Source organism: Strix uralensis, chromosome 35 (assembly GCF_047716275.1).
Source record: "Strix uralensis isolate ZFMK-TIS-50842 chromosome 35, bStrUra1, whole genome shotgun sequence".
Taxonomy (NCBI): domain Eukaryota; kingdom Metazoa; phylum Chordata; class Aves; order Strigiformes; family Strigidae; genus Strix; species Strix uralensis.
Window position 1 is genome coordinate 2,135,954 of NC_134006.1, and position 26,007 is coordinate 2,161,960.

Here is a 26,007-nt window from a genome sequence, read left to right on the forward strand (position 1 = left end):
GGGGGGGTGAAAATCCGAGCGGGGTGAAGGCGGAGGGGGGGGGTAAATAGAAGGGGGTGGGCGAGGGGAGGATGGGGAGACCCCCCCCCCCACGTCTTCCCCATCTTCCGGGGCGGGGGGGGGGGATCGGGGTGCGGCCGGGCGGGGTCTGTGTGTGTGTGTGTGTGTGTGTGTCCCCCCCCCCAACAAACCCCCGGGGTCTCCCCCCGTTACCTGGTACCGGGCCCGGAGGGATGCGGAGGCGATGGAGCTTGTGGGGGGGGGGGGGGTGTTGGGGGGGGGTGTTGGGGAAAGGGGGGGGGGGGAAGAAGCGAGGGTGGGGGGCGGCGCCGGGGCTGTTGCACGCCGGCTCGGTGAGCCCGGACACACAGGAAGGGGATGGAGCAGCCGGGACCAAGGAGGGGAGGGGGGGGCGAGGGGGGGGGGCCCCCAGACAGGAAGGGGGGGTGTGTGTGTGGGGGGGGGGGGGGTGTGGGGGGGTCACACACACACACAGACAGAGCCGAGCTGAAGCCACCGGGACCGGGAGGCGCCTTTTGTGGGTGTTGGGGGTGGCGTTGTCGCCGTGTCGTGGGGTCCCCCCCCCCCGCTCTCCCCCCAACCCCTCCTCCCAGCCCCCCCCCCCCCCCCCCCTTTTCACCGCTACGGGGTGGCAGGTAACGGAAAGGTCCGTGTGGGCCCCCCCCCCCCCCCCCCGCACCCCCCAACACACGCTCCCGGCGCCGCCCGGCTTTGTCCCGACGTCGGGGGAGGGGGGAGACGGGGGGGGGGGGGACGGGGGATCGGAGGGGGGGGGGGGTCCCCGCCATCCCGTATAGAGCCGGCGGGCAGCTCAAATGGGGGGGTCGGGGGGGCTCCTCCACCCTGTATAGACCCTGTGGGGATGGGGGGGGGGTGGGGGGGGGTCCCCGCTGTCCCTTATAGACCCCATGGGGATCGCAAATGGGGGGGGGGGGGCGGGGGGGTCCCCTCCATCCTGCATCAGCCCTGGGGGGGGTCGGTGGGGGTCCCATTCACCCCGTATAGACCCTGTGGGGAGGGGGGGCTGGGGGGGGTCCCCTCTCTGTCCTGTATAGACCCTATGGAGGATGGGGGGGTCGGGGGGGTCCCTCTGTCCTGTATAGACCCTATGGAGGATGGGGGGGTCGGGGGGGTCCCCTCTGTCCCGTATAGAGCCTGTGGGGATCACAAATGGGGGGTCGGGGGGGTCCCTTCCACCCCCTATAGACCCTGTGGGGATGGGGGGGGCCGGGGGGGTCCCCTCTGTCTCATATAGACCCCGTGGGGATCGCAAATGGGGGGGTCCCCTCCATCCTGCATCAGCCCTGGGGAGGATGGGGGGGCTGGGGGGGGCGGTCGCTGGGAGTGTGTGTGTGTGTGTGTCCCCCCAAGCTCACACTGGTCCCCCAGTGATGCTTTTTTTTGGGGGGGGCAGGGGGGTGACGGGGTTTTCTCACCTTTCCAGGGTCCCCGCGACAGCGGGGAGGGGGCGATGGAGCCCTGGGGGGCTGCGGAGCCGGAGCAGACGGTGCTTTTTGGGGGGGACGGGGAGGACGACGCCTACGACCCCCCGGTGATGCAGAGTAAGTGTTGAGGATGGAGACACCCCCCCCCCCGCCCCCCCAATATCCCCCCGGTGTCCCCCCGTAAACGTTACACCAAGGACGTGCTGAGAAGCTCCAAAATTATGGGGTGCAGCAGCCCAACCCCCTTGGGACCCCCGTTAGCCCCCCCCATACTGACCCCCATCCCCTTCCCCCCGTTATTCTGTCCCAGGGGCACCGACAGACACCAAACCGTCCCCCCCCGCCACCGGGTGACCCCGAAATCATCGAGCTGGATGCGGCCGCCCCGCTGCCCCCCCCCGAGGAGGGTTCTGAGGGCGACCAAAGTTATGGGGTGCTGGGGCCCCCCCCATACTGACCCTCACCCCCCCCCCCCGTTATTCTGTCCCAGGGGCACCAAGTGACACCAAACCGTCCCCCCCCCGCCACCGGGTGACCCCGAAATCATCAAGCTGGATGCGGCCGCCCCGCTGCCCCCCCCCAAGGAGGGTTCTGAGGGCAACCAAAGTTATGGGGTGCAGCAGCCCAACCCCCTTGGTGGTCCAACGGGACCCCCCCCAGACTGACCCCATCCCCTTCCCCCCGTTATTCTCTCTCCTGGGCACCGAGTGACACCAAACTGTCCCCCCCCTGCCACCGGGTGACCCCGAAATCATCGAGCTGGATGCAGCCACCCCGACACCCCCCCCCGAAGAGGTTCTCAGGGCGACCAAAGTTATGGGGTGCTGGGACCCCCGTTAGCCCCCCCATACTGACCCCTTATCCCCCCTTTGCCATTCTTCTGTCCCAGGGTCACCAAGTGACACCAAACCATCCCCCCCCCCGCCACTGGGTGACCCCGAAATCATCGAGCTGGATGCGGCCGCCCCGCTGCCCCCCCCCGAGGAGGGTTCTGAGGGCGACCAAAGTTATGGGGTGCTGGGGCCCCCCCCATACTGACCCTCACCCCCCCCCCCCGTTATTCTGTCCCAGGATCACCAAGTGACACCAAACCGTCCCCCCCCCGCCACCGGGTGACCCCGAAATCATCGAGCTGGATGCGGCCGCCCCGCTGCCCCCCCCCGAGGAAGGTTCCGAGGCCGAGCGGAGCCCGTCCCGGGAGACGCTGCGTTGGACCGTGGTGCAGCAGCTGGACCCCGGCGGGGCCGCGGGGAGTCGTCGCGGCGGTAAAACGGCGGCGGGAAGCGTCGGCGGCGGCGGCTTCTCCAACTTCAAGAGCATCATCATGTTGCAGAAGAGTTACGAGTGCGGGGAGTGCGGGAAGAAGTTCAGCTGCAGCTCCCACTTCAGCAAACACCGGCGGACCCACACGGGCGAGAAGCCGTTCCTCTGCCTCCACTGCGGGAAGAGCTTCAACGTCAGCTCCAACCTCTACCGGCACCAACGGGCTCACGCCGCCGAACGAGCGGCGCCGCCGGCGCCCCCGGCGCGACCTCGGGGTTTGCCGTATAAATGCGAGGAGTGCGGGAAGAGTTTTCGCCGGAATAAGGAGCTGGTGACCCACCAACGGTTACACACCGGGCGTTTGCCCTTCCAGTGCGGGCACTGCGGGAAGAGTTTTAGTTGGAGTTCCCACTTTGACCGGCATCAACGCGTCCATACCGGCGAGAAGCCCTACCAGTGCCCCGAGTGCGGGAAGCGTTTTAGCCGGAGTTCCCACCTCTACCGGCACCAACGCACCCACGCCGGCGGCCGCTCTTACATCTGCACCTACTGCGGGCGTAGTTTTGGCAGCATCCTCCATTTTGACCGACATCAACGCACCCACACCGGGCAACGACCTTACAAGTGCACCCTGTGCCGGAAAAGTTTCGGCGACGGGCCGGCGTTGGTCAAACATCAACGTCTTCATCTCGGCGATGGGCCTTTCCGTTGCGAAGAGTGCGGGAAAGCCTTCGGCGCCCGCGCTCAATACGCCCGGCATCGGCGTAGCCTCCACGGCGGCGGGGAGAAGCCGTATCGTTGCGGTGATTGCGGGAAGAGTTTTTCCTGGAGTTCCCACTGGGAACGACACCAACGGATCCACACCGGCGAACGACCCTACCAGTGCGGGGACTGCGGGAAACGTTTCAGCCGGACCTCCCACCTCTACCGGCATCAACGTACCCACGCCGGCGGGCAACCCCACGTCTGCGCCGATTGCGGGAAGAGTTTTAACAGCACCCTCCACTTCCATAAGCACCAACGGGCTCACGCCGGGCCCCGGCACGCTTGTCCCGATTGCGGCAAGGCCTTCGCCGATGGGTCGGCCTTGGCCAAGCACCGGCGGGCGCACGCCGGCGAGAAGCCGTTCCCTTGCCCGCAGTGCGGTCGGCGTTTCGGCGTCAGCTCTCATCTTCACCGGCATCTGAGGAGCCACGGCGAGGAGGAGCCGCCGACGGATGAGCTCACGCCGCGTTAAAAAGGGGGACGGGGAGATCTCGGGGTGCTCCCAAACCGGTGATGGCCCCTGGTGGCACCAAGCCCAGCCCTGAGGACGTAGTTTTTTTTGTAGGGTAGAGTAGGAAGGTAGGGTAGATACGGGGGAGGATGGTGAAAATGGGGCTGGGAGCGGGAATTGAGGGGGGGTCCCCTCCAAAAAACCAGCCCTAATCCTGCCGACAGACATCAGGACATCCCAACCGCCCTCCTCCTCCTCCTCCTCCTCCACACGTAGGCCAGGAGATACCACCTCGGCGGGTGTTGGGGAGATGGTGCCGAGCGGCTGGGGAGGAGGGAGGAAGGAGTTGGGGAACCCACCAGCTCCTCGCCAAACTCAACGAGACCCCAAAACATCTTGGGAGGGGGCGGGGGGGGGCTTCATCCCTTGACCATCCCACCCTCCCCACGCCACCAGTCTTGACCAGCACCCAAAGCTGGAGCCCTCCCGCCCGCCGCCGTCCAGCGAATGACACCATTTAGGGTGAAAAAAAAAAATCCCAATTTTGTGGCTTTGTTGTTGAGAAACGAGCCCGGGCGTCCACCCCCAGCCACGTGCCGACGGTTTGGCCGCTGGCGTCGAGTGGTTTATTTAATGTATTTATTGTATTTATTCAGCGGTCGGAGGAACCCCGACGTGTTGGGGTGAGGTGGAGGGTGTTGGGGACCCGAGTTGGGACAAGGGAGGGGTTGTCCCCAAGATGGCGGGGGGGGGGTGGTCGTGGCTCTTCTTGGGTTGTTTGGTCAACCACCGTGCCAAGGGAGCTCGTGGTGGGAACCCGTCGGCGTTGGGGAGGAGGGAGAACCACCCATGGTTGGAAAAAAACCCCCCCGGGAGATGACGGGGAGCATCACCTGAAGGTTCTTCCCAGCTGAGAAGAGGTGAACCCTTGGGGTGAAGCTCATGGGTGGGAGCAGGACACAAATCCGGGGATTTTCTGGTGGTTTTGGGGTGGCGGCCGTCTCTTCCCAAGCTGAGCAGGAGCTGTGTTTGTATTGTGAATAAAAATAGATTTAGTGCAAAAAACGGCGGGTGGCTTCTTCTCCTTGGAGGACCTGCGAGTTCCACCTCTCCCCGTGTGGAAAACAGGAGCTTTGGGGGTCAACTTGGGGGTGGGGGGGTCCAAAAATACCCACCCCCCCAGCGTGGGGAAGCTCAACCAGCACCGGTTCGTGGTCTGTGGTGGGTCACCCGGTGGGAGGTGGAAGGTTGGGGCTGTGTGTGTCCCCCCTCCCCGAATCCCCCATGTCCCCCCTTGTCCCACGCTGACATTGTCCCAGATACACCCAACCCCAAACACCCAAAACCCTTCTGCTGTCACCGGGTCCTGGAGGGTGTCCAAGGAGGATCTTCTGCCTTCGTTGGGTCCTGGAGGGTCTCCAAGGAGGATCTTCTGCCTTCGTTGGGTCCTGGAGGGTCTCCAAGGAGGATCTTCTGCCTTTGTTGGGTCCTGGAGGATCTCCAAGGAGGATCTTCTGCCTTTGTTGGGTCCTGGAGAATCTCCAAGGAGGATCTTCTGCCTTTGTTGGGTCCTGGAGGGTCTCCAAGGAGGATCTTCTGCCTTCGTTGGGCCCTGGAGGGTCTCCAAGGAGGATCTTCTGCCTTCATTGGGCCCTGGAGGGTCTCCAAGGAGGATCTTCTGCCTTTGTTGGGTCCTGGAGGATCTCCAAGGAGGATCTTCTGCCTTTGTTGGGTCCTGGAGGATCTCCAAGGAGGATCTTCTGCCTTTGTTGGATCCTGGAGGGTCTCCAAGGAGGATCTTCTGCCTTTATTGAGTCCTGGAGAATCTCCAAGGAGGATCTTCTGCCTTCGTTGGGCCCTGGAGGGTCTGCCCCAAAGGCATCCCCCTCCGCACCCTCAAGCTTTTAGGGGTCCCCCCTGTGTGGGTGTGGCCAGGACAGAGGGACACCCCCGCCCTGTGTCACTGCCGGACCCTGCCTCCTACCGCTCGCCTGGGGGGGAGTCTCCAGTGTCTACTGCTGCGGTGGAGCTGCAGAAGGAGAGTCCAGCCCCCAGTTTCCTTGGGATGTGGGCAACGCCTTGGGCAACTCCTTGGGCAACTCCTTGGGAAACTCTTTGGGCAACTCTTTGGGCAACTGCTTGGGCAACTCCTTTGGGAACTCCTTGGGCAACTGCTTGGGCAACTCTTTGGGCATCTCCTTGGTCACTTCCTTGGGCAACTCTTTTGGCATCTTCTTGGGTAAAAAACAACTTGGACCTCTCCTTGGGTACCTCCTTGGCCAACCAACCACTTGGGCAACTCCTTGGGCAGCTCTTTGGGCAACTCCTTGGGCACCTCCTTGGGCAATTTGGGCACCTTCTTGGGCAACAAACAACTTGGGCAACTCCTTTTGCATCTCCTTGGGCAACTTCTTGGGCAACTTGGGCATCTCCTTGGACAACTTGGGCATCTCTTTGGGCAACTTCTTGGGCATCTTGGAAATCTCCTTGGGCCTCTCCTTGAGCACCTCCTTGGCCATCTCCTTGGGCAACAACCAACTTGGGCCTCTCCTTGGGCATCTCCTTGGACAACTTCTTGGGCAACTCCTTGGGCAACTCCTTGGGCATCTTGGGCACCTTCTTGGGCAACTTGGGCATCTCTTTGGGCAACTTCTTGGGCATCTTGGAAATCTCCTTGGGCCTCTCCTTGAGCACCTCCTTGGCCATCTCCTTGGGCAACAACCAACTTGGGCCTCTCCTTGGGCATCTTTTTGGGCAACTTGGGCACCTCCTTCAGCATCTTCTTGGGCAACTTGGGCACCTCCTTGGGCAACTTCTTGGGCATCTTGGGCACCTCCTTGGAGCCCCCAAGGGGTCCATCTGCCCCCACCTCTGAAGACGAATGGATTTGGGCCTCCAGACCCCCCACATTTGACCCCCCCCCTCCCTCCCCTTTGAGGGTCCCTAAGAGCGATGGGCCAGTGTAGGGGTGCGGGGGGCAACGAGGTGACACCCCCCCACCCCCCCTCATCCAGCAGTGGGGATTCTCCAGTGTCTACTATAGGGGTTGAGCTCGCGGGGGGAGGAGGGGGGGGGGCGCTCCGGTGCCGGGGGGGGGTGTGTGGGGTGAAACCGGGGCGGGGTCGGGGCGGGAGGGGGGTGTCGGGGTTTTCGAGGCGGGGGGGGGGTTGGTGAAGCGGAGGCGGGGGCCGCTAGAGGGCCCTGGAGGAAGAGGAGGAGGAGGAGGAGGAGGAGGGGGAGGAGGAGGAGGAGGAGGAGGAGGAGGAGGAGGAGGAGGAGGAGGGCGGCCACGGCTTCACTGTATCCGGGTCACGCGAGGAGCCGCCTCCACCGGGACCGGTGCTCGGCGAGGAGAGTCCCCGGAGCCCGGGGGGGGGAGCCCCGGGAAGCCGGGCTGTGCCCCCCACCCCCCCATCTCCCACCGCAGGTAATTTGGGGTCCCCCCCCCCCACCCCTGAACCCCAGACCCCCCCCCCTCTCTTCCTCCCCCCGCCGCGAGCTGCTTTTGTACCCCCCCCCCCCCCCAACGACTCCCCCAAATTGTGCCAGGGGTGGAGGGGGGGGGGGGCTGGTGTCGTGGGAGAGGTGGGGGGTTCTGGGTACCCCAAAAAGTGGGGGTGTAGCCCCAAGAGTGGGGGAGCATCCTCTGGGCACCCCAAAGAAGAGGGGGGCACCCCCTGGGCAGCCCCGAAAGAGGGTGAAGAGCCGCTGGGGACCCCAAAAAGCAGGGGAGCACCCCCAGGGCACCCCAAAAAGTGGGTGCATCCCCTGGGCACCCCAAAAAGCAGGTGAATGGCTGCTGGGGACCCCAAAAAGCAGGGGAGCACCCCCAGGGCACCCCAAACTCTGGGGAGCTTCCCCTGGGCACCCCAAAAAGCAGATGAAGAGCCACTGGGGACCCCAAAAAGCAGGGGAGCACCCCCAGAGCACCCCAAAAAGTGGGTGCATCCCCTGGGCACCCCAAAAAGCAGCTGAATAGCTGCTGGGGACCCCAAAGAGCATGGGAGCACCCCCAGGGCACCCCAAAAAGTGGGTGCATCCCCTGGGCACCCCAAAAAGCAGGCGAACGGCTGCTGGGGACCCCAAAGAGTAGGGGAGCACCCCCAGGGCACCCCAAACTGTGGGGAGCACCCCTTGGGCACCCCAAAAAGTGGGTGCATCCCCTGGGCACCCCAAAAAGCAGCTGAATAGCTGCTGGGGACCCCAAAGAGCAGGTGAGCACCCCCAGGGCACCCCAAAAAGTGGGTGCATCCCCTGGGCACCCCAAAAAGCAGGCGATGGGCTGCTGGGGACCCCAAAGAGCAGGGGAGCAGCCCCAGGGCACCCCAAACTGTGGGGAGCACCCCTTGGGCACCCCAAAAAGTGGGTGCATCACCTGGGCACCCCAAAAAGCAGGCGATGGGCTGCTGGGGACCCCAAAGAGCAGGGGAGCAGCCCCAGGGCACCCCAAAAAGTGGGTGTATCCCCTGGGCACCCCAAAAAACAAGTGAACAGTCACTGGGGACCCCAAAGAGCAGGTGAGCACCCCCAGGGCACCCCAAAAAGTGGGTGCATCACCTGGGCACCCCAAAAAGCAGGTGATGGGCTGCTGGGGACCCCAAAGAGCAGGGGAGCAGCCCCAGGGCACCCCAAACTGTGGAGAGCACCCCCTGGGCACCCCAAAAAGTGGGTGCATCCCCTGGGCACCCCAAAAAGCAGGTGATGGGCTGCTGGGGACCCCAAAGAGCAGGGGAGCAGCCCCAGGGCACCCCAAACTGTGGAGAGCACCCCCTGGGCACCCCAAAAAGTGGGTGCATCCCCTGGGCACCCCAAAAAGCAGTCACACTTTCTCACAGGGCAGCTCCGGACACGGCGGGGATCGGGGTGCAGAGCCCTGGAAAATTTGGGGAGCAAGGGGGGGGACAGACACCACCCCCCCTCCTTCCTCCCTCCGCCCCTGGAGAAAAAGGGGGATTTTGGGGTGCTAACGGGGATGGGGGGGGCTCTTCCTGTTGCAGGGGCCGGAGTTTTGGTTGTGGGGTGACGCCACCCACCCGGGACCCCCGTCCCCCCTGTCCCCCCCGTTTTTCGGGGTCACCATGCAGGAGAACTACGAGAACGTGATTTCCTTGGGTAAGGGGCACAGCGCGACCCCGGGATGTCCCAATTTGGGGGGATTTGAGGTCATTTTGGGGGTTCCCAGCACCGTTGTCACCCCACGTGTAGGTTGGGGACCCCCCCCCCCCCCCATATCACACCGCTGCGGTTTGGGGGGGCCGTGAGCAGCGCACGGACTCAGGGTGGGTTGGGGGGGGGGCGGGTACGTTGTGCTGCCTCAGTTTCCCTTCCCGCGGTGAATTGGAGCTGGTGGAAGCACATTTTGCCCAAAGGTGGAGTGTTTTACCCCAAAATAGAGGGTGTTTGGGGGGCGGGGGGGGGTGGGAAATGGGGGGGACGGCGCCTGAGGACCAACCTTCTTCCCGGCAGCGGAGGAGATCGCCATCAGTTGGCCGCGCATCACCGCCTTCGCCGAGTCCCACCGGAGGCGGGGGCTGGTGTCGGGTAAGTTTTGGGGTTCAGGGGGGACCCCCAAATTGGGGTGAATTCCTTCGGTTTTGGGAAACCCCCCAAAATTGGGTCAATTCCTTAGGTTTTGGGGGAATCTGAAGATCGGGGGAAATTCTGACGGTTTTGGGGCCTCCCCAAGTTGAGTGAATGCTTTGAGTTTTTGGGGACCCCCCCCAAAATTGGGTGAATTCCTTAGTTTTTGGGAAGCCCCAAATTGGGGTGAATTCCTTAGGTTTTGGGAAACCCCCCAAAATTGGGTCAATTCCTTAGGTTTTGGGGGAATCTGAAGATCGGGGGAAATTACAAAGGTTTTGGGGCCTCCCCAAGTTGAGTGAATGCTTTGAGTTTTTGGGGACCCCCCCCAAAATTGGGTGAATTCCTTAGTTTTTGGGAAGCCCCAACTTGGGGTGAATTCCCTAGGTTTTGGGCACCCCCCAAATTTGGGTCAATTCCTTAGGTTTTTGGGAACACTGAAATTTGGGTGAATTCCTTAGGTTTTGCCCCCTCCCCAATTTGAGTGAATGTCTTAGGTTTTTTGGGACCCCCAAAATTTGGGTGAAATCCTTAGTTTTTGGGAACCCCCAAATTGGGGTGAATTCCTTAGGTTTTGGGCACCCCCCAAAATTGGGTCTACTCCTTAGGTTTTGGGGAATCCGAAGATCGGGGGAAATTACGAAGGTTTTGGGGCCTCCCCAAGTTGAGTGAATGCTTTAAGTTTTTGGGGACCCTCCCCAAAATTGGGTGAATTCCTTAGTTTTTGGGAAGCTCCAGATTGGGGTGAATTCCTTAGGTTTTGGGCACCCCCCAAATTTGGGTCAATTCCTTAGGTTTTGGGGGAATCCAAAGATCGGGGGAAATTCTGACGGTTTTGGGGCCTCCCCAAGTTGAGTGAATGCTTTAAGTTTTTGGGGACCCTCCCCAAAATTGGGTGAATTCCTTAGTTTTTGGGAACACTGAAATTTGGGTGAATTCCTTCCGTTTTGGAGATTCCCCAAATTCGGGTGAGTCCCTTAAGTTTTTTGGGACCCCCAAATTTGCCTGAATTCCAAATCCCCCCACATTTGGTTGAATCCCTTAGGATTTTTGGAGATCCCGCTGATTTTGGGTGAATTCCTTCAGTTTTGGAGATCCCCCTCAAATTTGGGTGAATTCCTTCAGTTTTGGAGATTCCCCAAATTTGGGTGAATCCCTTAGTTTTTGGGACCCCCAAATTTGCCTGAATTTGAAACCCCCCCAAATTTGGGTGAACCCCTTAGGATTTTTGGAGATGGCCCTTTTTTTGGGTGAATTCCTTCAGTTTTGGAGATTCCCCAAATTTGGGTGAATCCCTTAGTTTTTTGGAACCCCCAAATTTGCGTGAATTCCAAATCCCCCCACATTTGGTTGAATCCCTTAGGATTTTTGGAGATCCCGCTGATTTTGGGTGAATTCCTTCAGTTTTGGAGATCCCCCTCAAATTTGGGTGAATTCCTTCCGTTTCGGAGATTCCCCAAATTTGGGTAAATCCCTTAAGTTTTTTGGGACCCCCAAATTTGCCTGAATTCAAAACCCCCCCAAATTTGAGCGAACCCCTTAGGATTTTTTGAGATTGCTTTTTTTTTGGGGTGAATTCTTCCGTTTTGGAGCTTCCCCAAATTTGGGTGAATCCATTAGTTTTTTGGGGACCCCCAAATTGACCCAACCGCCCCCCCAAACCCCCAAACCCCGCAAAATTTTGGTCGAACCCTTTGGGGTTTTCACCCTCCTCCCACCTCCCACCTCCCTTTTGGGTGAACTCCTCCGTTTTTTTGGGTCTAAAAGTGGTTTTTTCCAGGCGTGGAGGCGGAGGGGGACCAGGGTCAACCCGAGCCCACCCAGATCCCCCCCTCGGCGGGGGCCGGCTCCAGCGATGGGGGGGTGAACCCCGATTTACGGCGCCAGTTGGGGCTCATCCTGCAGACGGCCGGCAGGAGCCAGGTGGAGAAGATGCTGCGGGAGCTGGTGCGGGAGCAGGGCCAGGGCGGGAAGCGCCGAAACCGCAAGAAAACGCCCAAAGATGGAGGTAAATTTTGGGGAGGAACCTCTCAAGATCCTCCCGAGACCCCGCCGCCATTTTGCGGGGGCAGCAGGTTTGGGGGGGTTGGTTTTTCTTTGAATTATGGACGGGTTGGGTTGGAAAGGACTTTTGGAGGTCAAGTAGGTCATGAGTTGGGCCACCACCAACCAGATCCGGTTGCCCAAAGCCCCGTCTGTGGCATCTAAGAAGGGTTTGGGGTTGGAAGGTCAACTAGGCCATGAGTTGGGCCACCACCAACCAGATCCGGTTGCCCAAAGCCCCGTCTGTGGCATCTAAGAAGGGTTTGGGGTTGGAAGGTCAACTAGGCCATGAGTTGGGCCACCACCAACCAGATCCGGTTGCCCAAAGCCCCGTCTGTGGCATCTAAGAAGGGTTTGGGGTTGGAAGGTCAACTAGGCCATGAGTTGGGCCACCACCAACCAGATCTGGTTGTCCAAAGCCCCGTCTGTGGCATCTAAGAAGGGTTTGGGGTTGGAAGGTCAACTAGGCCATGAGTTGGGCCACCACCAACCAGATCCGGTTGCCCAAAGCCCCGTCTGTGGCATCTAAGAAGGGTTTGGGGTTGGAAGGTCAACTAGGCCATGAGTTGGGCCACCACCAACCAGATCTGGTTGCCCAAAGTCCCGTCTGTGGCATCTAAGAAGGGTTTGGGGTTGGAAGGTCAACTAGGCCATGAGTTGGGCCACCACCAACCAGATCTGGTTGCCCAAAGCCCCGTCTGTGGCATCTAAGAAGGGTTTGGGGTTGGAAGGTCAACTAGGCCATGAGTTGGGCCACCACCAACCAGATCCGGTTGCCCAAAGCCCCGTCTGTGGCATCTAAGAAGGGTTTGGGGTTGGAAGGTCAACTAGGCCATGAGTTGGGCCACCACCAACCAGATCTGGTTGCCCAAAGCCCCGTCTGTGGCATCTAAGAAGGGTTTGGGGTTGGAAGGTCAACTAGGCCATGAGTTGGGCCACCACCAACCAGATCCGGTTGCCCAAAGCCCCGTCTGTGGCATCTAAGAAGGGTTTGGGGTTGGAAGGTCAACTAGGCCATGAGTTGGGCCACCACCAACCAGATCCGGTTGCCCAAAGCCCCGTCTGTGGCATCTAAGAAGGGTTTGGGGTTGGAAGGTCAACTAGGCCATGAGTTGGGCCACCACCAACCAGATCTGGTTGCCCAAAGCCCCGTCTGTGGCATCTAAGAAGGGTTTGGGGTTGGAAGGTCAACTAGGCCATGAGTTGGGCCACCACCAACCAGATCTGGTTGCCCAAAGCCCCGTCTGTGGCATCTAAGAAGGGTTTGGGGTTGGAAGGTCAACTAGGCCATGAGTTGGGCCACCACCAACCAGATCCGGTTGCCCAAAGCCCCGTCTGTGGCATCTAAGAAGGGTTTGGGGTTGGAAGGTCAACTAGGCCATGAGTTGGGCCACCACCAACCAGATCTGGTTGCCCAAAGTCCCGTCTGTGGCATCTAAGAAGGGTTTGGGGTTGGAAGGTCAACTAGGCCATGAGTTGGGCCACCACCAACCAGATCTGGTTGCCCAAAGCCCCGTCTGTGGCATCTAAGAAGGGTTTGGGGTTGGAAGGTCAACTAGGCCATGAGTTGGGCCACCACCAACCAGATCCGGTTGCCCAAAGCCCCGTCTGTGGCATCTAAGAAGGGTTTGGGGTTGGAAGGTCAACTAGGCCATGAGTTGGGCCACCACCAACCAGATCCGGTTGCCCAAAGCCCCGTCTGTGGCATCTAAGAAGGGTTTGGGGTTGGAAGGTCAACTAGGCCATGAGTTGGGCCACCACCAACCAGATCCGGTTGCCCAAAGCCCCGTCTGTGGCATCTAAGAAGGGTTTGGGGTTGGAAGGTCAACTAGGCCATGAGTTGGGCCACCACCAACCAGATCCGGTTGCCCAAAGCCCCGTCTGTGGCATCTAAGAAGGGTTTGGGGTTGGAAGGTCAACTAGGCCATGAGTTGGGCCACCACCAACCAGATCTGGTTGCCCAAAGCCCCGTCTGTGGCATCTAAGAAGGGTTTGGGGTTGGAAGGTCAACTAGGCCATGAGTTGGGCCACCACCAACCAGATCTGGTTGCCCAAAGTCCCGTCTGTGGCATCTCGGAAGGGTTTGGGGTTGGAAGGTCAACTAGGCCATGAGTTGGGCCATCTCCAACCAGATCTGGTTGCCCAAAGCTGCGTCCGTAATATCATAAAAGGGTTTGGGGTTGGAAGGGACCTTGGAAGGTCAACTAGGCCCTGAGTTGGGCCACCACCAACCAGATCTGGTTGCCCAAAGCCCCGTCTGTGGCATCTAAGAAGGGTTTGGGGTTGGAAGGTCAACTAGGCCATGAGTTGGGCCACCACCAACCAGATCTGGTTGCCCAAAGCCCCGTCTGTGGCATCTCAGAAGGGTTTGGGGTTGGAAGGTCAACTAGGCCATGAGTTGGGCCATCTCCAACCAGATCTGGTTGCCCAAAGCTGCGTCCGTAATATCATAAAAGGGTTTGGGGTTGGAAGGGACCTTGGAAGGTCAACTACGCCCTGAGTTGGGCCACCACCAACCAGATCTGGTTGCCCAAAGCCCCGTCTGTGGCATCTCAGAAGGGTTTGGGGTTGGAAAGGACCTTGGAAGGTCACGTGGGCCATGAGCAGGGCCACCTCCAACCAGATCTGGTTGCCCAAAGCTGCGACCATAATATCATAGAAGGGTTTGGAATTGGAAGGGACCTTGGAAGGCCAACTAGGTCCTGAGTTGGGCCACCACCAACCAGATCTGGTTGCCCAAAGCCCTGTCCGTGGCATCACAGAACGTTTGGGGTTGGAAGAGACCTTGGAAGGTCAACTAGGCCATGAGAAGGACCATCTCCAACCAAATCTGGTTGCCCAAAGTCCCGTCTGTGGCATCTCAGAAGGGTTTGGGGTTGGAAGGGACGTTGGAAGGTCAACTAGGCCATGAGTTGGGCCACCTCCAACCAGATCTGGTTGCCCAAAGCCCCGTCCAACCTGACCTTGAATGGCCCCAGGGCTGGGCCATCTCCAGCCTCTTTGGGCAACCTCACCACCCTCAGCGTACAAAATGTACAAATTGCTCCAACTGGGAGAGGAAGATGTTGGGGACCACATCAAAGGGACGATGGTGGCACATGTCACCGATGATCTGGAGCCGTACTGGTCCCAGTGTAGACCCCCAGGGGCCACCAGTTGCCACTGGTCTCCATCCAGACGTGGAGCTGTTGGCCACGACTCTTTGGTTGCCACCACCCACCCAATTCCTGATCCACCAACTCCAACTGGGAGAGGAAGATGTTGGGGACCACATCAAAGGGACGATGGTGACACGTGTCACTGGTGATCTGGAGCCGTACTGGTCCCAGTGTAGACCCCCAGGGGCCACCAGTTGCCACTGGTCTCCATCCAGATGTGGAGCCATTGACCATGAGTCTTTGGTTGCCACCACCCACCCAATTCCTGGTCCACCAACTCGAACTGGGAGAGGAGGTTGTTGGGGACCACATCAAAGGGATGATGGTGGCACATGTCACCAATGATCTGGAGCCGTACTGGTCCCAGTATGGACACCTGAGGGCCACCAGTTGCCACTGGTCTCCATCCAGACGTGGAGCTGTTGGCCACGACTCTTTGGTTGCCACCACCCACCCAATTCCTGATCCACCAACTCCAACTGGGAGAGGAGCACGTTGGGGGGCACCATGTCCAGGGTCTTCCAGAAGTCCAGGGAGATGACATTTTCCGTTGGGGGGTGGGGGGTAAAATTAATTTTGGGGGGGTTGTTGTGCCGGAGGGACTCACGGTTTCTCACCGTGACGCAGGTGCCGGCACCGGGAGCGGAACCGAGGAGGATTCGGCACCGCGGGACGGCGAGGAGCCGGCGCTGGAGGACGTCGATGAATGCCAAAGCGGGGGGCAAACCGGCACCCCCCCCGCCGCCGGTAAAGGGAACGGGGGCAAGAAGGGCGTCGCGGCGTCGCCGGCGTCCCGGGGCGGTTGCGCCGAATGCGGGACGCGAAACCGGTCGCAGAGTCCGGTCAAACCGCGGCGGTGTTCCGAGTGCGGGCGGCGGTGCCGGCCATCGTCGCGGCAACCGGAACGCGGCGGCGGCGGGGAGAAGCCGCATCGGTGCGGCGACTGCGGCAAAGGCTTCAGCCGCGGGTCCAACCTGGCCCAACACCGGCGCATCCACACCGGCGAACGACCGCACCGTTGCGGCGATTGCGGCAAAGGGTTCATCCAACGTTCCGACCTGGAGCGTCACCGGCGCGTTCACACCGGCGAGCGGCCGTATCCTTGCGGCGATTGCGGCAAACGCTTCAGCGTCAGCTCCCACCTCGACCGGCATCGCCGTACTCACGCCGGCGGACCCGGTCCGCCCGCTCAACCCCGCGCCCGTCCTCGACCGGCGCCGCCGCCGGAAGGATCGCCGGCTCCTCACCGCTGCCCCGAATGCGGGAAGAGTTTCGCCCAACGTTCCGCGTTGGCCAAACACCGGAAGACCCACAGCGGCGAACGGCCTCACCGTTGCGGCGATTGCGGGAAGAGCTTCAGCCGCGGGTCCAACCTCACCCAACACCGGCGCATCCACACCGGCGAACGACCCTTCGCTTGCGGCGATTGCGGCAAAGGGTTCATCCAACGTTCCGACTTGGAACGGCATCAACGCGTCCACACCGGCGAACGACCCTACACCTGCGCCGAATGCGGTAAAAGCTTCAGCGTCAGCTCCCACCTCGACCGGCACCAAAAAATCCACGCGGCCGAACGGGCGTCTTACCGTTGCCCCGAACATCTCGCCGGTTTTTTGGCCGCTCACCGTCACGGTCGCCTCTTCCAATGCGCCCAATGCGGGCGATGTTTCAGTCAAGGCGCCGCGTTGCTCAAACATCAACGCGCTCACGGCGCCGGAGGGATGACGGGGCAACCCCCGAAATGCCCGGATTGCGGGAAAAACCGGGGTAACGGCGTGGGGTTACGTCCCCGCGGTCAACAATGTCTGGATTGCGGGAGGGAAGCGGAGAACGGCGACGGGGAAACGACGCCGGCGGCGCCGCCGGAAAAACCCTACAAGTGTGGGGAGTGCGGGAAAGGGTTTGGCCAACGCTCGGCGTTGGTTAAACACCGGCGGATCCATACGGGCGAGAAACCCTACGCCTGCGGGGATTGCGGGAAGGGTTTTATCCAGAAGTCGGACCTCACCATCCACCGGCGGATGCACACCGGGGAGAAACCGTATCGCTGCGGCGAGTGCGGGAAGTGCTTCAGCGTCTCCTCCAACCTCATCACCCACCAACGCACCCACCTGGGCGAGAAGCCCTACCAGTGCCCCGAGTGCGGCAAGAGCTTCATCCAACGCTCCGAGCTCACCATCCACCAGCGCGTCCACACCGGCGAGAAGCCCTACAAGTGTCCCGAGTGCGGCAAGTGCTTCAGCCGCAGCTCCCACCTCAACCGCCACCAACGCACCCACGCCGGGGACAAGCCCAAAGCCACCGTCACCGCCGCGGCCGCCGCCGTCGCCAACCCTTCCGGCGCCTTCTCCGGCGCCGCCTTCTCCCCTCCGCCGTTGGGCGGTTCGGCGGCGCCCATCCCCTCGCTGCCCTCCTTCCCGCCCTCCCCCTCGCCCCTGCCCATCCCTTCCCTCTCCAGCCCCGCCCTGGACCTGCCGTGGGCCCTCTCCTTCCCCGCCCGCGCCTTCCCCCACCCGTCCTTCCCCTCGGCCCCCGCCTCGGGGCCCCAGACCCCCTCCCTCATCAACTGAGCGGTGGCCGGCCCTGGCCGCGGCTCCGTCCTCCCCCCAACCTCCCCAGCCGCTCGCCCAACGCCCAACTGGAGTTGGCCTCAAAGACCCATCACTGGGGAGCTTCTTCCTGCCTGGAGCTGTTCAGCCTGGGTGGGTAATTAACGATCTAATTAGAGGATGGGCAAGTCCCCTTTGTTCCGTGGCTCCCTCCTCCCCCCAACCTCCCCAGCCGCTCGCCCAACACCCAACCTGGGTTGACATCAAAGCCCCAGTGTTGGGGATGTTCCCACCTGGAGCCGTTCAGCTTGGGTGGGTAATTAATGATCTCATTAATTAGGGGATGGGGGACCCTGGTTGATGCCCCAGCTCCATCATCCAACCTCCTGATCTCATTAATTAGGGGATGGGGGACCCTGGTTGATGCCCCAGCTCCATCATCCAACCTCCCCAGCCGCTCGCCCAACACCCAACTGGAGTTGGCCTCAAAGACCCATCACTGGGGGGCTTGTTCCTGCCCGGAATCGTTCAGCCTTGGTGGGTAATTAACGATTTAATTAGAGGATGGGCAAGTCCCCTTCGTTCCGTGGCTCCCTCCTCCCCCCAACCTCCCCAGCCGCTCGCCCAACACCCAACTGGAGTTGACCTCAAAGTCCTGACACTGTGGGGGGGGGTTGTTCCTCCCCGGAGCCATTCACCTTGGTGGCTAATTAATGATCTAATTAGGGGATTGGGGGGGGGCTCCCCCCCTTAATTTTTAACACTTTTTACCAAATTACTACCTTTTTACAGCAGGAGGATGCGGCCCTTCCCCAAGCCAGCAGAGGAGGGACAGTGCCACCCCCCCCCCGCCCCCCTCAGATTTTGGGGCAGAGTGAAGCAATTAAATTAAATTCTCCACCTAATTAAGATGATTTTTAATGATGTTTTCCCATCCCTTTCCTCCTCCCACTGTGTTTGCGGAGCACAACCCAAAATTTGCCAAATTTGTCCTAGGCCAGAGCTGGTAAAAAAACCCTGAAGCAGAAAAAGGGGTTTTTGGGTTTTTTTTCCCTTTTTCTGCTCATTTTCACTCTTTTGGGCAGATTATTTTGGGGGGGGGGGGGGGGGGGGGGGCGGGGGGGTGAGTCCCATCTGGGATCGATGGGCAAAACGGCTCTTTCTGGTTTTTTTTTACTGCTGTCACGTGTCTTGTTTGTGGTTTTTTGGCACAGCTGGGCGGCCACGATGCTCCCCAAGTGCCATTATGGGGGAAAAAACCCTGGATTTGGGTCACCGGCGCTGCCGAGCGCATGTTTCGGAGGAAAGACTTTTATTATCCCGCGCGGAGCTCGGTCAAACACGAGGTTTGTCTGGTCCCCCCGAAATGGGAGCAAAATCGAGCTGTTTTCAGCTTTTTTCGTTTTTTTTTTTTTTTTAAAAAAAAAAAATAATAATTTTTTTTTTTTTGTTACTTTTGTGACTTTGTATCCCAGCGGCGCCGACGAGTCGGTTCAATAAACAGGAGCTGACTCGTGATGAAAAAAAAAAGTGGTTTTTCCTGCCCAAAAATAAAGCCTTTTCTTTTAATTCCTCGCGTCACCCCCCCCCCCAAAACGGTGGGGGCAGCGTGTGTGCCCCCCCCCAGCCTAAATTGGGGCAAAAAAGGGGGAAAAAAATCCTGTTTCTTGAGCGTTAAGGAGGAGGAAGCGCTTCTGCCTCGTTTTTTCCGAGGGTCCCGACAGCAAAAGTGCAGGCAGGGGGGGCGCAGGCGGGGAGAGGGGCTCTGGGGGGGGGTTTGGGGGCTCCCCCCGAGGCCACGACGCTCCAATGAAGACCCAGCGGCGCTTCGTGTTAAATAACAGCAATTAAATTAAAACATTAAATAACCCCCCAATTAAATAAACTTAAATAACCCGTCAATTAAATAACCGCAGAATAAATACAAATATCATAAATACTGTAGTGGGGGGGGGGGGGGGAAGGGGATGAGGGGCACCCATGGGTGCTAGGGGCAGCCCCGGAGGTGAGGTAGGGGCACTCATGGGTGTTGAATGCCTTTGAGTGCGTGGTGAGGGGCACCCATGGGTGCTGGGTGCCATCCCAGGCCTGAGGGCGGGGTGATGGGTCCCCAAAGTGTCCCTAGGGTGCCGGATGCCACCCCAAGGTTGAGGTGAGGGGCACCCATGGGTGCTATCGCAGCGCTGAGGACAAGGTGATGGACCCCAAAGTGTCCCTGGGGTGCCAGACGCCACCCAAAGGTTGAGGTGAGGGGCACCCATGGGTGCTATCGCAGCGCTGAGGACAAGGTGATGGACCCCAAAGTGTCCCTGGGGTGCCAGATGCCACCCAAAGGTTGAGGTGAGGGGCACCCATGGGTGCTATCGCAGCTCTGAGGCCAAGGTGATGGGCCCCAAAGCATCCCTGGGGTGCCAGACGCCACCCCAAGGTTGAGGTGAGGGGCACCCATGGGTGCTATTGCAGCTCTGAGGCCAAGGTGATGGGCCCCAAAGCATCCCTGGGGTGCCAGATGGCACCCAAAGCTGAGGTGAGGGGCACCCATGGGTGCTATCGCAGCTCTGAGGCCAAGGTGATGGGCCCCAAAGCATCCCTGGGGTGCCAGACGCCACCCCAAGGTTGAGGTGAGGGGCACCCATGGGTGCTATCGTAGCGCTGAGGCCAAGGTGATGGGCCCCAAAGTATCCCTGGGGTGCCAGACGCCACCCCAAGGTTGAGGTGAGGGGCACCCATGGGTGCTATCGCAGTGCTGAGGCCAAGGTGATGGGCCCCAAAGTGTCCCTGGGGTGCCAGACGCCACCCCAAGGTTGAGGTGAGGGGCACCCATGGGTGCTATCGTAGCGCTGAGGCCAAGGTGATGGGCCCCAAAGTATCCCTGGGGTGCCAGATGGCACCCAAAGCTGAGGTGAGGGGCACCCATGGGTGCTATCGCAGCTCCGAGGCCAAGGTGATGGGCCCCAAAGCATCCCTGGGGTGCCAGACGCCACCCCAAGGTTGAGGTGAGGGGCACCCATGGGTGCTATCGTAGCGCTGAGGCCAAGGTGATGGGCCCCAAAGTATCCCTGGGGTGCCAGACGCCACCCCAAGGTTGAGGTGAGGGGCACCCATGGGTGCTATCGCAGTGCTGAGGCCAAGGTGATGGGCCCCAAAGTGTCCCTAGGGTGCCGGATGCCACCCCAAGGTTGAGGTGAGGGGCACCCATGGGTGCGTGATGTCACCCTGTGGCGACTCCCAACTTCCAGTCCAGCACGTTGGGCACAGCAGGGTGCTGGGTGCCACCCTGAGGCCAAGGTGACACTTTTGGGTGCCACCCTGAGAGCAGGGTGAAGGGTCCTGGGTGCCCCCCGTCCCCTCATTGTGCAGCGCAGTTGTGGGGCCGCAGGGCAGGTGACAGCAGCAGACGGGGGCAGGAAGCACCCATGGGTGCCCCCACCAGTGTCCCATTGGGTGTCCAGGTTGGGGGTGTCACAGCCAGCTGGAGCAGCGTTCCCTCCCCGGGCGGGGACGTCACCGTGGGTGGCACCGCGGGTGTCGTGGGTGGCACCTCCCCGGGTGCGCTGTACACCTGGGCACTCACCACGGCCAACAGCAGCACCAGCAGCCGCTTCGCCGCGCTCGGCTCCTCCGTGGGGAGCGGCCGCCGCACCTGGGGGGGGCAAAAAAAGGGGGGTAAGAACTGATCTGCCCAGGGAAAAAACCTCCCTGGGGTAAATAATTCCCCCCCCCCCGGGGGCAAATAGCCCCTCCCTGAGGCAATTAACTCCCTTGATTAGGTGTGGAGAACCCACCCAAGGGCAAACACACACCCCACCCCCACCCCCCAGGCAAATAAATCCCCCCCCGGGGCAAATAATTCCCACTCCTGGGGCAAATAACTCCTCCCCCACCTCCCTGGGGCAAATAACTCCCGTCCCTGAGGCAAATATCTCCCCCCCCCACCTCCCTGGGGCAAATAACTCCCCCCCCCACCTCCCTGGGGCAAATAACTCCCACTCCTGGGGCAAATAATTCCCCTCCCTGGGGCAAATAACTGCCCCCCCCGCCCGGGGCAAATAACTCCCCTCCCTGGGGCAAATAACTCCCACTCCTGGGGCAAATAACTCCCCCTCCACCTCCCTGGGGCAAATAACTCCCCTCCCTGGGGCAAATAACTCCCCCCCACCCCCCCGGGGCAAATAACTCCCCTCCCTGGGGCAAATAACTCCCCACCACCACCCCCCCAGGGCAAATAACTCCCCCCCCACCTCCCTGGGGCAAATAACTCCCCCCCCACCCCCCCCGGGGCAAATAACTCCCACTCCTGGGGCAAATAACACCCCCTCCACCTCCCTGGGGCAAATAACTCCCCCCCCCCTCCCTGGGGCAAATAACTCCCCTCCCTGGGGCAAATAACTCCCCCCCCACCCCCCCGGGGCAAATAACTCCCCTCCCTGGGGCAAATAACTCCCCCCCACCCCCCCGGGGCAAATAACTCCCCTCCCTGGGGCAAATAACTCCCCACCACCACCCCCCCAGGGCAAATAACTCCCCCCCCCACCCCCCCCGGGGCAAATAACTCCCACTCCTGGGGCAAATACCCCCCCCCCCCACCTCTCCGGGGCAAATAAGTCCCCTCCCCGGGGCAAATAGTTCCCCCTGCTCAGGCTTAGGGAACCCACCCAAGGGCAACCCCCCCTCTGACCCTGCTTGACTTCCAGAAGAGTAATTGGGGTAATTACCCCCCCTTGGGGCAAAATACAGCCCTGGGAGGGGGGGGAATTCCCCCCCCCCCCCCCCTTTCCCGGCACCAGGTGGGGGTGAGTCAGGCCGGGGGAGGCGGGGAAGTGACTCACCCCCCTCAGCGCCGGGAAATGGGGCTCGTCCTGCCCCCCCCGGGGCACCCGCGAGCCCAGGGAGGGGACTCAGAAGCCCAGGAAGGGGGGACCCGGGAGCCCACCCCCCCCACCCCCCCCGGGAAAGGGGGTACCCAGAGACCCGGGGGGGGACCCGGGAGGGACTCAGAGACCCGGGGGGGGATCCGGGAGCCCCGAGGGGGTCTCAGAGGCCCGGGGGGGGACCCGGGGGGGGACTCAGAGGCCCGGGGGGGGACTCAGAGGCCCGGGGGGGGGACCCGGGAGCCCCGGGGGGACTCAGAGACCCGGGGGGGGGACCCGGGAGCCCCGTGAGGGTCTCAGAGGCCCGGGGGGGGACCCGGGAGCCCCGTGAGGGTCTCAGAGGCCCGGGGGGGGGGACCCGGGAGCCCCGGGGGGGGGGTCTCAGAGCCCCGGGAGGAGCCTGGGGAGCCCCGGGGGGGTCTCAGAGGGCCGGGGGGGGACCCGGGAGCCCCGGGGGGGGGTCTCAGAGCCCCGGGAGGAGCCCGGGGAGCCCCGGGGGGGTCTCAGAGGGCCGGGGGGGGACCCGGGAGCCCGGGGGGGGACTCAGAGCCCCGGGAGGAGCCCCGGGAGCCCCGGGGGGGTCCCTCCCCCCACAGTCCCCCAGGCGCCGGGGCTGGCGGGGGCCGATACTCACAGCGGGCGGGTAGAGGACGCGGCGGTGCCGGCGGCGGGGCCTGGGGGTGCCGCTGGGCCCTACCGGGGGCTCGAAGGTGAAGTGGCGGGGGGGGGACGGGGTGACCCCACCGGGGCCCCCCTCAGCCCGGCCCCAGCCCCGGCCCGGACACGTCGTCGTTGCCGCCGCCATCGTCATCGTCATCGTCATCTCGCAAAATGGCGGCGGCGCCGCCGGCCGGGCTCTTATAGCGGCGGGAAGCCACGCCCCTTTGTGGGCGGGGAGACACGCCCCCGGCGGCTCCTATTGGCTGCGTGGGGGTGGGAGGCGTGGCCTAGCGGGAAGGCCCCGCCCACCAGCCCAGGGGTGCTCGGGGGGGGGGGGGCGGGGGGGCTATAGGGGGTATATGGAGCGCTATAGGGGTCCATGGGGGGGACAGGTGGCGTGTGGGAGCCATAGGGGTATATAAGGGGCTATAGGGGGCTACGGGGCATGTGTAGGGGGCGAGGGGGGCCTGTATAGGGGTGGCAGGGGGGTATAGGGGGGTATTGGGGGGCTATGGGGGTTGCACGGAGGGGTATAGGGGCTATAGGGTGTGTATAGGGGGGTGTAGGGGGGGTATTGGGGGGCTAACGGGGGTTGCATGGAGGGGTATAGGGGCTATAGGGTGTGTATAGGGGGGTGTAGGGGGGGTATTGGGGGGCTACGGAGGTTGCATGGAGGGGTATAGGGGCTATAGGGCATGTATAGGGGTGTATTGGGGGCTAAAGGGGTTGCGTGGAGGGGTATAGGGGCTATAAGGGGCTATAGGGGTGTATAGGGGGTGTACTGGGGCTACAGAGGTTGCATGGAGGGGTATAGGGGCTATAGGGGTGTATAGGGGGCATGGGGGGTGTATTGGGGGTTACAGGGGTTGCATGGAGGGGTATAGGGGACTATAGGGGTGTATTGGGGTTACAGCGGTTGCATCGAGGGGTTATAGGGGCTATAGGGCATGTATAGGGGGTATAGGGGGTGTATTGGGGGTTACAGGGGTTGCATGGAGGGGGTATAGGGGGCTATAGGGGTGTATAGGGGGTATATAGGGGCTACAGGGGTTGCATGGAGGGTATAGGGGCTATAGGGCGTGTATGGGGGGTATAGGGGGTGTATTGGGGCTACAGGGGTTGCATGGAGGGGTACAGGGGGCTATAGGGGTGTATAGGGGGTGTATGGGGGTTACAGGGGTTGCAGAGGGGTATAGGGGCTATAGGGGGTGATCGGGAGCTGTAGGGGCTATAGGGAGTGTATGAGAGGGGCTATAGGGGGTTCTATGGGACTAGTGGGGTGTATGGGTGGCTATAGTGAGCTATAGGGGATGTATGGGTGGCTATAGGGGGCTACAGATTGTGCCTGGAGGTCTATAGGGGTCTTTAAGGGGGTGTCCAATGCCTTTAAGGGTTGTATAGGGGCCATATAGAGGGTGCAGGGGGATCTAGAGGAGCCCCAGAGGTGTATAGAGTCTGTAGAGGGGGTGGAGGGGGATCTATAGGGGTGTATGAGCATGTATAGGGGGCTGTAGGGGGTCTGGAGAGTACAGGTGGTCTACAGGGGGGTGTAAATGAATATAGGGGACGTATGGGGGGGTGCAGTGGGCTAAAGGGGAGTTTGGGGGTGTGTAGGGGGCATATAGGGGTGTATGGGGAAATACTTGGACGTAAAGGTGTCTATAGGGGTGTAGGGGGGGTTATGGCCGTGTAGGGGGTGTATGGCGATGCATAGGGGTGTATAGGGGGCTATAGGGGCATATACATGTATCTAGTGGCTGTATAGGGGTGGGGGAGCATAAAGAGGGGTTCACTATGCATCAACCTCCTGCCTAAGCCCCCCCCTTCCCCTATAGCCCCCCCCTTCCCCTATAGCCCCTATAGCTTCCCCCCCCCCCGCACGTCTGTCACGCGCCGGATTTTCCCCCGTTGCACAACTCGTGCGGGGGCACCCGGATGCCTGAGTCCCCTTTTTTGGGGGGGGGGGGGGACACACCCCCAGATATTTAGGTCCTTTGAGGGGTGGGGGGGGCATATAGGATGAGGCACCAGCCCTCTGGGGGTGCCTGGGTCCCCTATAGAATACGGGGGGGGGGGGCTGGGCAGCTGGCGGATGCCCGGGTTCCTAAGGCCTGAGTCATGGGGGGGGGGGGGGGGGGGGGGAGGGTGTTTGCGTCATTCTCCCCTTTTCCATCCCCAAAAGGGGGGGATGGGCAGTGAGGATCCAGGATTTCGGGGAGCCCACTGTGTGCCAGACCCCCCCCAAAAGGCACCGACCCCCCCAAAAAAGGATCAACCCCCCCCAAAAGGGACTGACCCCCCCCAGAAGGGACTGACCCCCCCTGAAAGGGACTGACCCCCCTTAAAGGGACCCAGGGGTCTGAGCATCCAAAGGGGGGGGGTCCCAGGTATTTGGGGACCCCACTGTGTGCCAGACCCCCCCCCCAAAAGGGACTGACCCCCCCTAAAGGGACTCAGGGGTCTGAGCATCCAAAGGGGGGGGGACCCAGGCATTTGGGGACCCCACTGTGTGCCAGACCCCCCCCCAAAAGGCACTGACCCCCCCAAAAAAGGATCGACCCCCCTCCCCAAAGGGACTGACCCCCCTAAAGGGACTCAGGGGTCCAGACACCCCAAAGGGGGGGGGGTCCCAGGTATTTGGGGACCCCACTGTGTGCCAGACCCCCCCCCCAAAAGGGACTGACCCCCCCCTAAAGGGACCCAGGGGTCTGAGCATCCAAAGGGTGGGGGGTCCCAGGTATTTGGGGACCCCACTGTGTGCCAGACCCCCCCCCAAAAGGGACTGACCCCCCCTAAAAGGGACTCAGGGGTCTGAGCATCCAAGGGGGGGGGACCCAGGCATTAGGGGACCCCACTGTGTGCCAGACCCCCCCCCCAAAAGGCACCGACCCCCCCTAAAGGGACTCAGGGGTCCAGGCACCCCAAAGGGGGGGGTCCCAGGTATTTGGGGACCCCACTGTGTGCCAGACCCCCCCCAAAAGGGACTGACCCCCCCTAAAAGGGACCCAGGTGTCCAAGCACCCCAAAGGGGGGGGACCCAGGGGTCTGAGCACCCAAAGGGGGGGACCGTGGGATCCGGACACCCAAGGGGGGGGGGACCCAGGGATCTGGGCACCCCCACATAGATGAGACAGACCCAAACAACCCCAAAAACCTCTATATATTAGTGTAAAAATCTCCGTTTTGGCACCAAATATTTAC

General features: G+C 61.6%; 2 protein-coding genes across 4 annotated transcripts; one reads left to right on the top strand and one right to left on the bottom strand.

The window, feature by feature from the left end:
• The first annotated feature begins 519 nt into the window (after positions 1-519).
• LOC141936906 (uncharacterized) lies at positions 520-17,811 on the top strand. Of its 3 annotated transcripts, XM_074854263.1 has the most exons (5): positions 7,267-7,372; positions 8,943-9,057; positions 9,412-9,486; positions 11,306-11,533; positions 15,354-17,811. In XM_074854263.1, the coding sequence occupies exons 2-5, from the start codon at positions 9,024-9,026 to the stop codon at positions 17,294-17,296; spliced, it is 2,280 nt and encodes a 759-aa protein (XP_074710364.1). In that variant the 5' UTR covers positions 7,267-7,372; positions 8,943-9,023; the 3' UTR covers positions 17,297-17,811. The 3 variants fall into 3 exon arrangements, with proteins under 3 accessions (XP_074710366.1, XP_074710365.1, XP_074710364.1); XM_074854265.1 differs by lacking the exons at positions 7,267-7,372; positions 8,943-9,057; positions 9,412-9,486; positions 11,306-11,533; positions 15,354-17,811 and adding exons at positions 520-538; positions 1,466-1,583; positions 2,538-5,010; XM_074854264.1 differs by lacking the exons at positions 7,267-7,372; positions 8,943-9,057; positions 9,412-9,486; positions 11,306-11,533; positions 15,354-17,811 and adding exons at positions 624-656; positions 1,466-1,583; positions 2,538-5,010.
• A 1,291-nt stretch (positions 17,812-19,102) lies between these two features.
• On the bottom strand, positions 19,103-22,969 carry IER3 (immediate early response 3). Its single transcript, XM_074854219.1, has 2 exons — positions 22,781-22,969; positions 19,103-20,918 (listed from the first exon to the last, which is right to left on the bottom strand). The coding sequence occupies exons 1-2, from the start codon at positions 22,967-22,969 to the stop codon at positions 20,625-20,627; spliced, it is 483 nt and encodes a 160-aa protein (XP_074710320.1). The 3' UTR covers positions 19,103-20,624.
• Between the last annotated feature and the right edge of the window lie 3,038 nt (positions 22,970-26,007).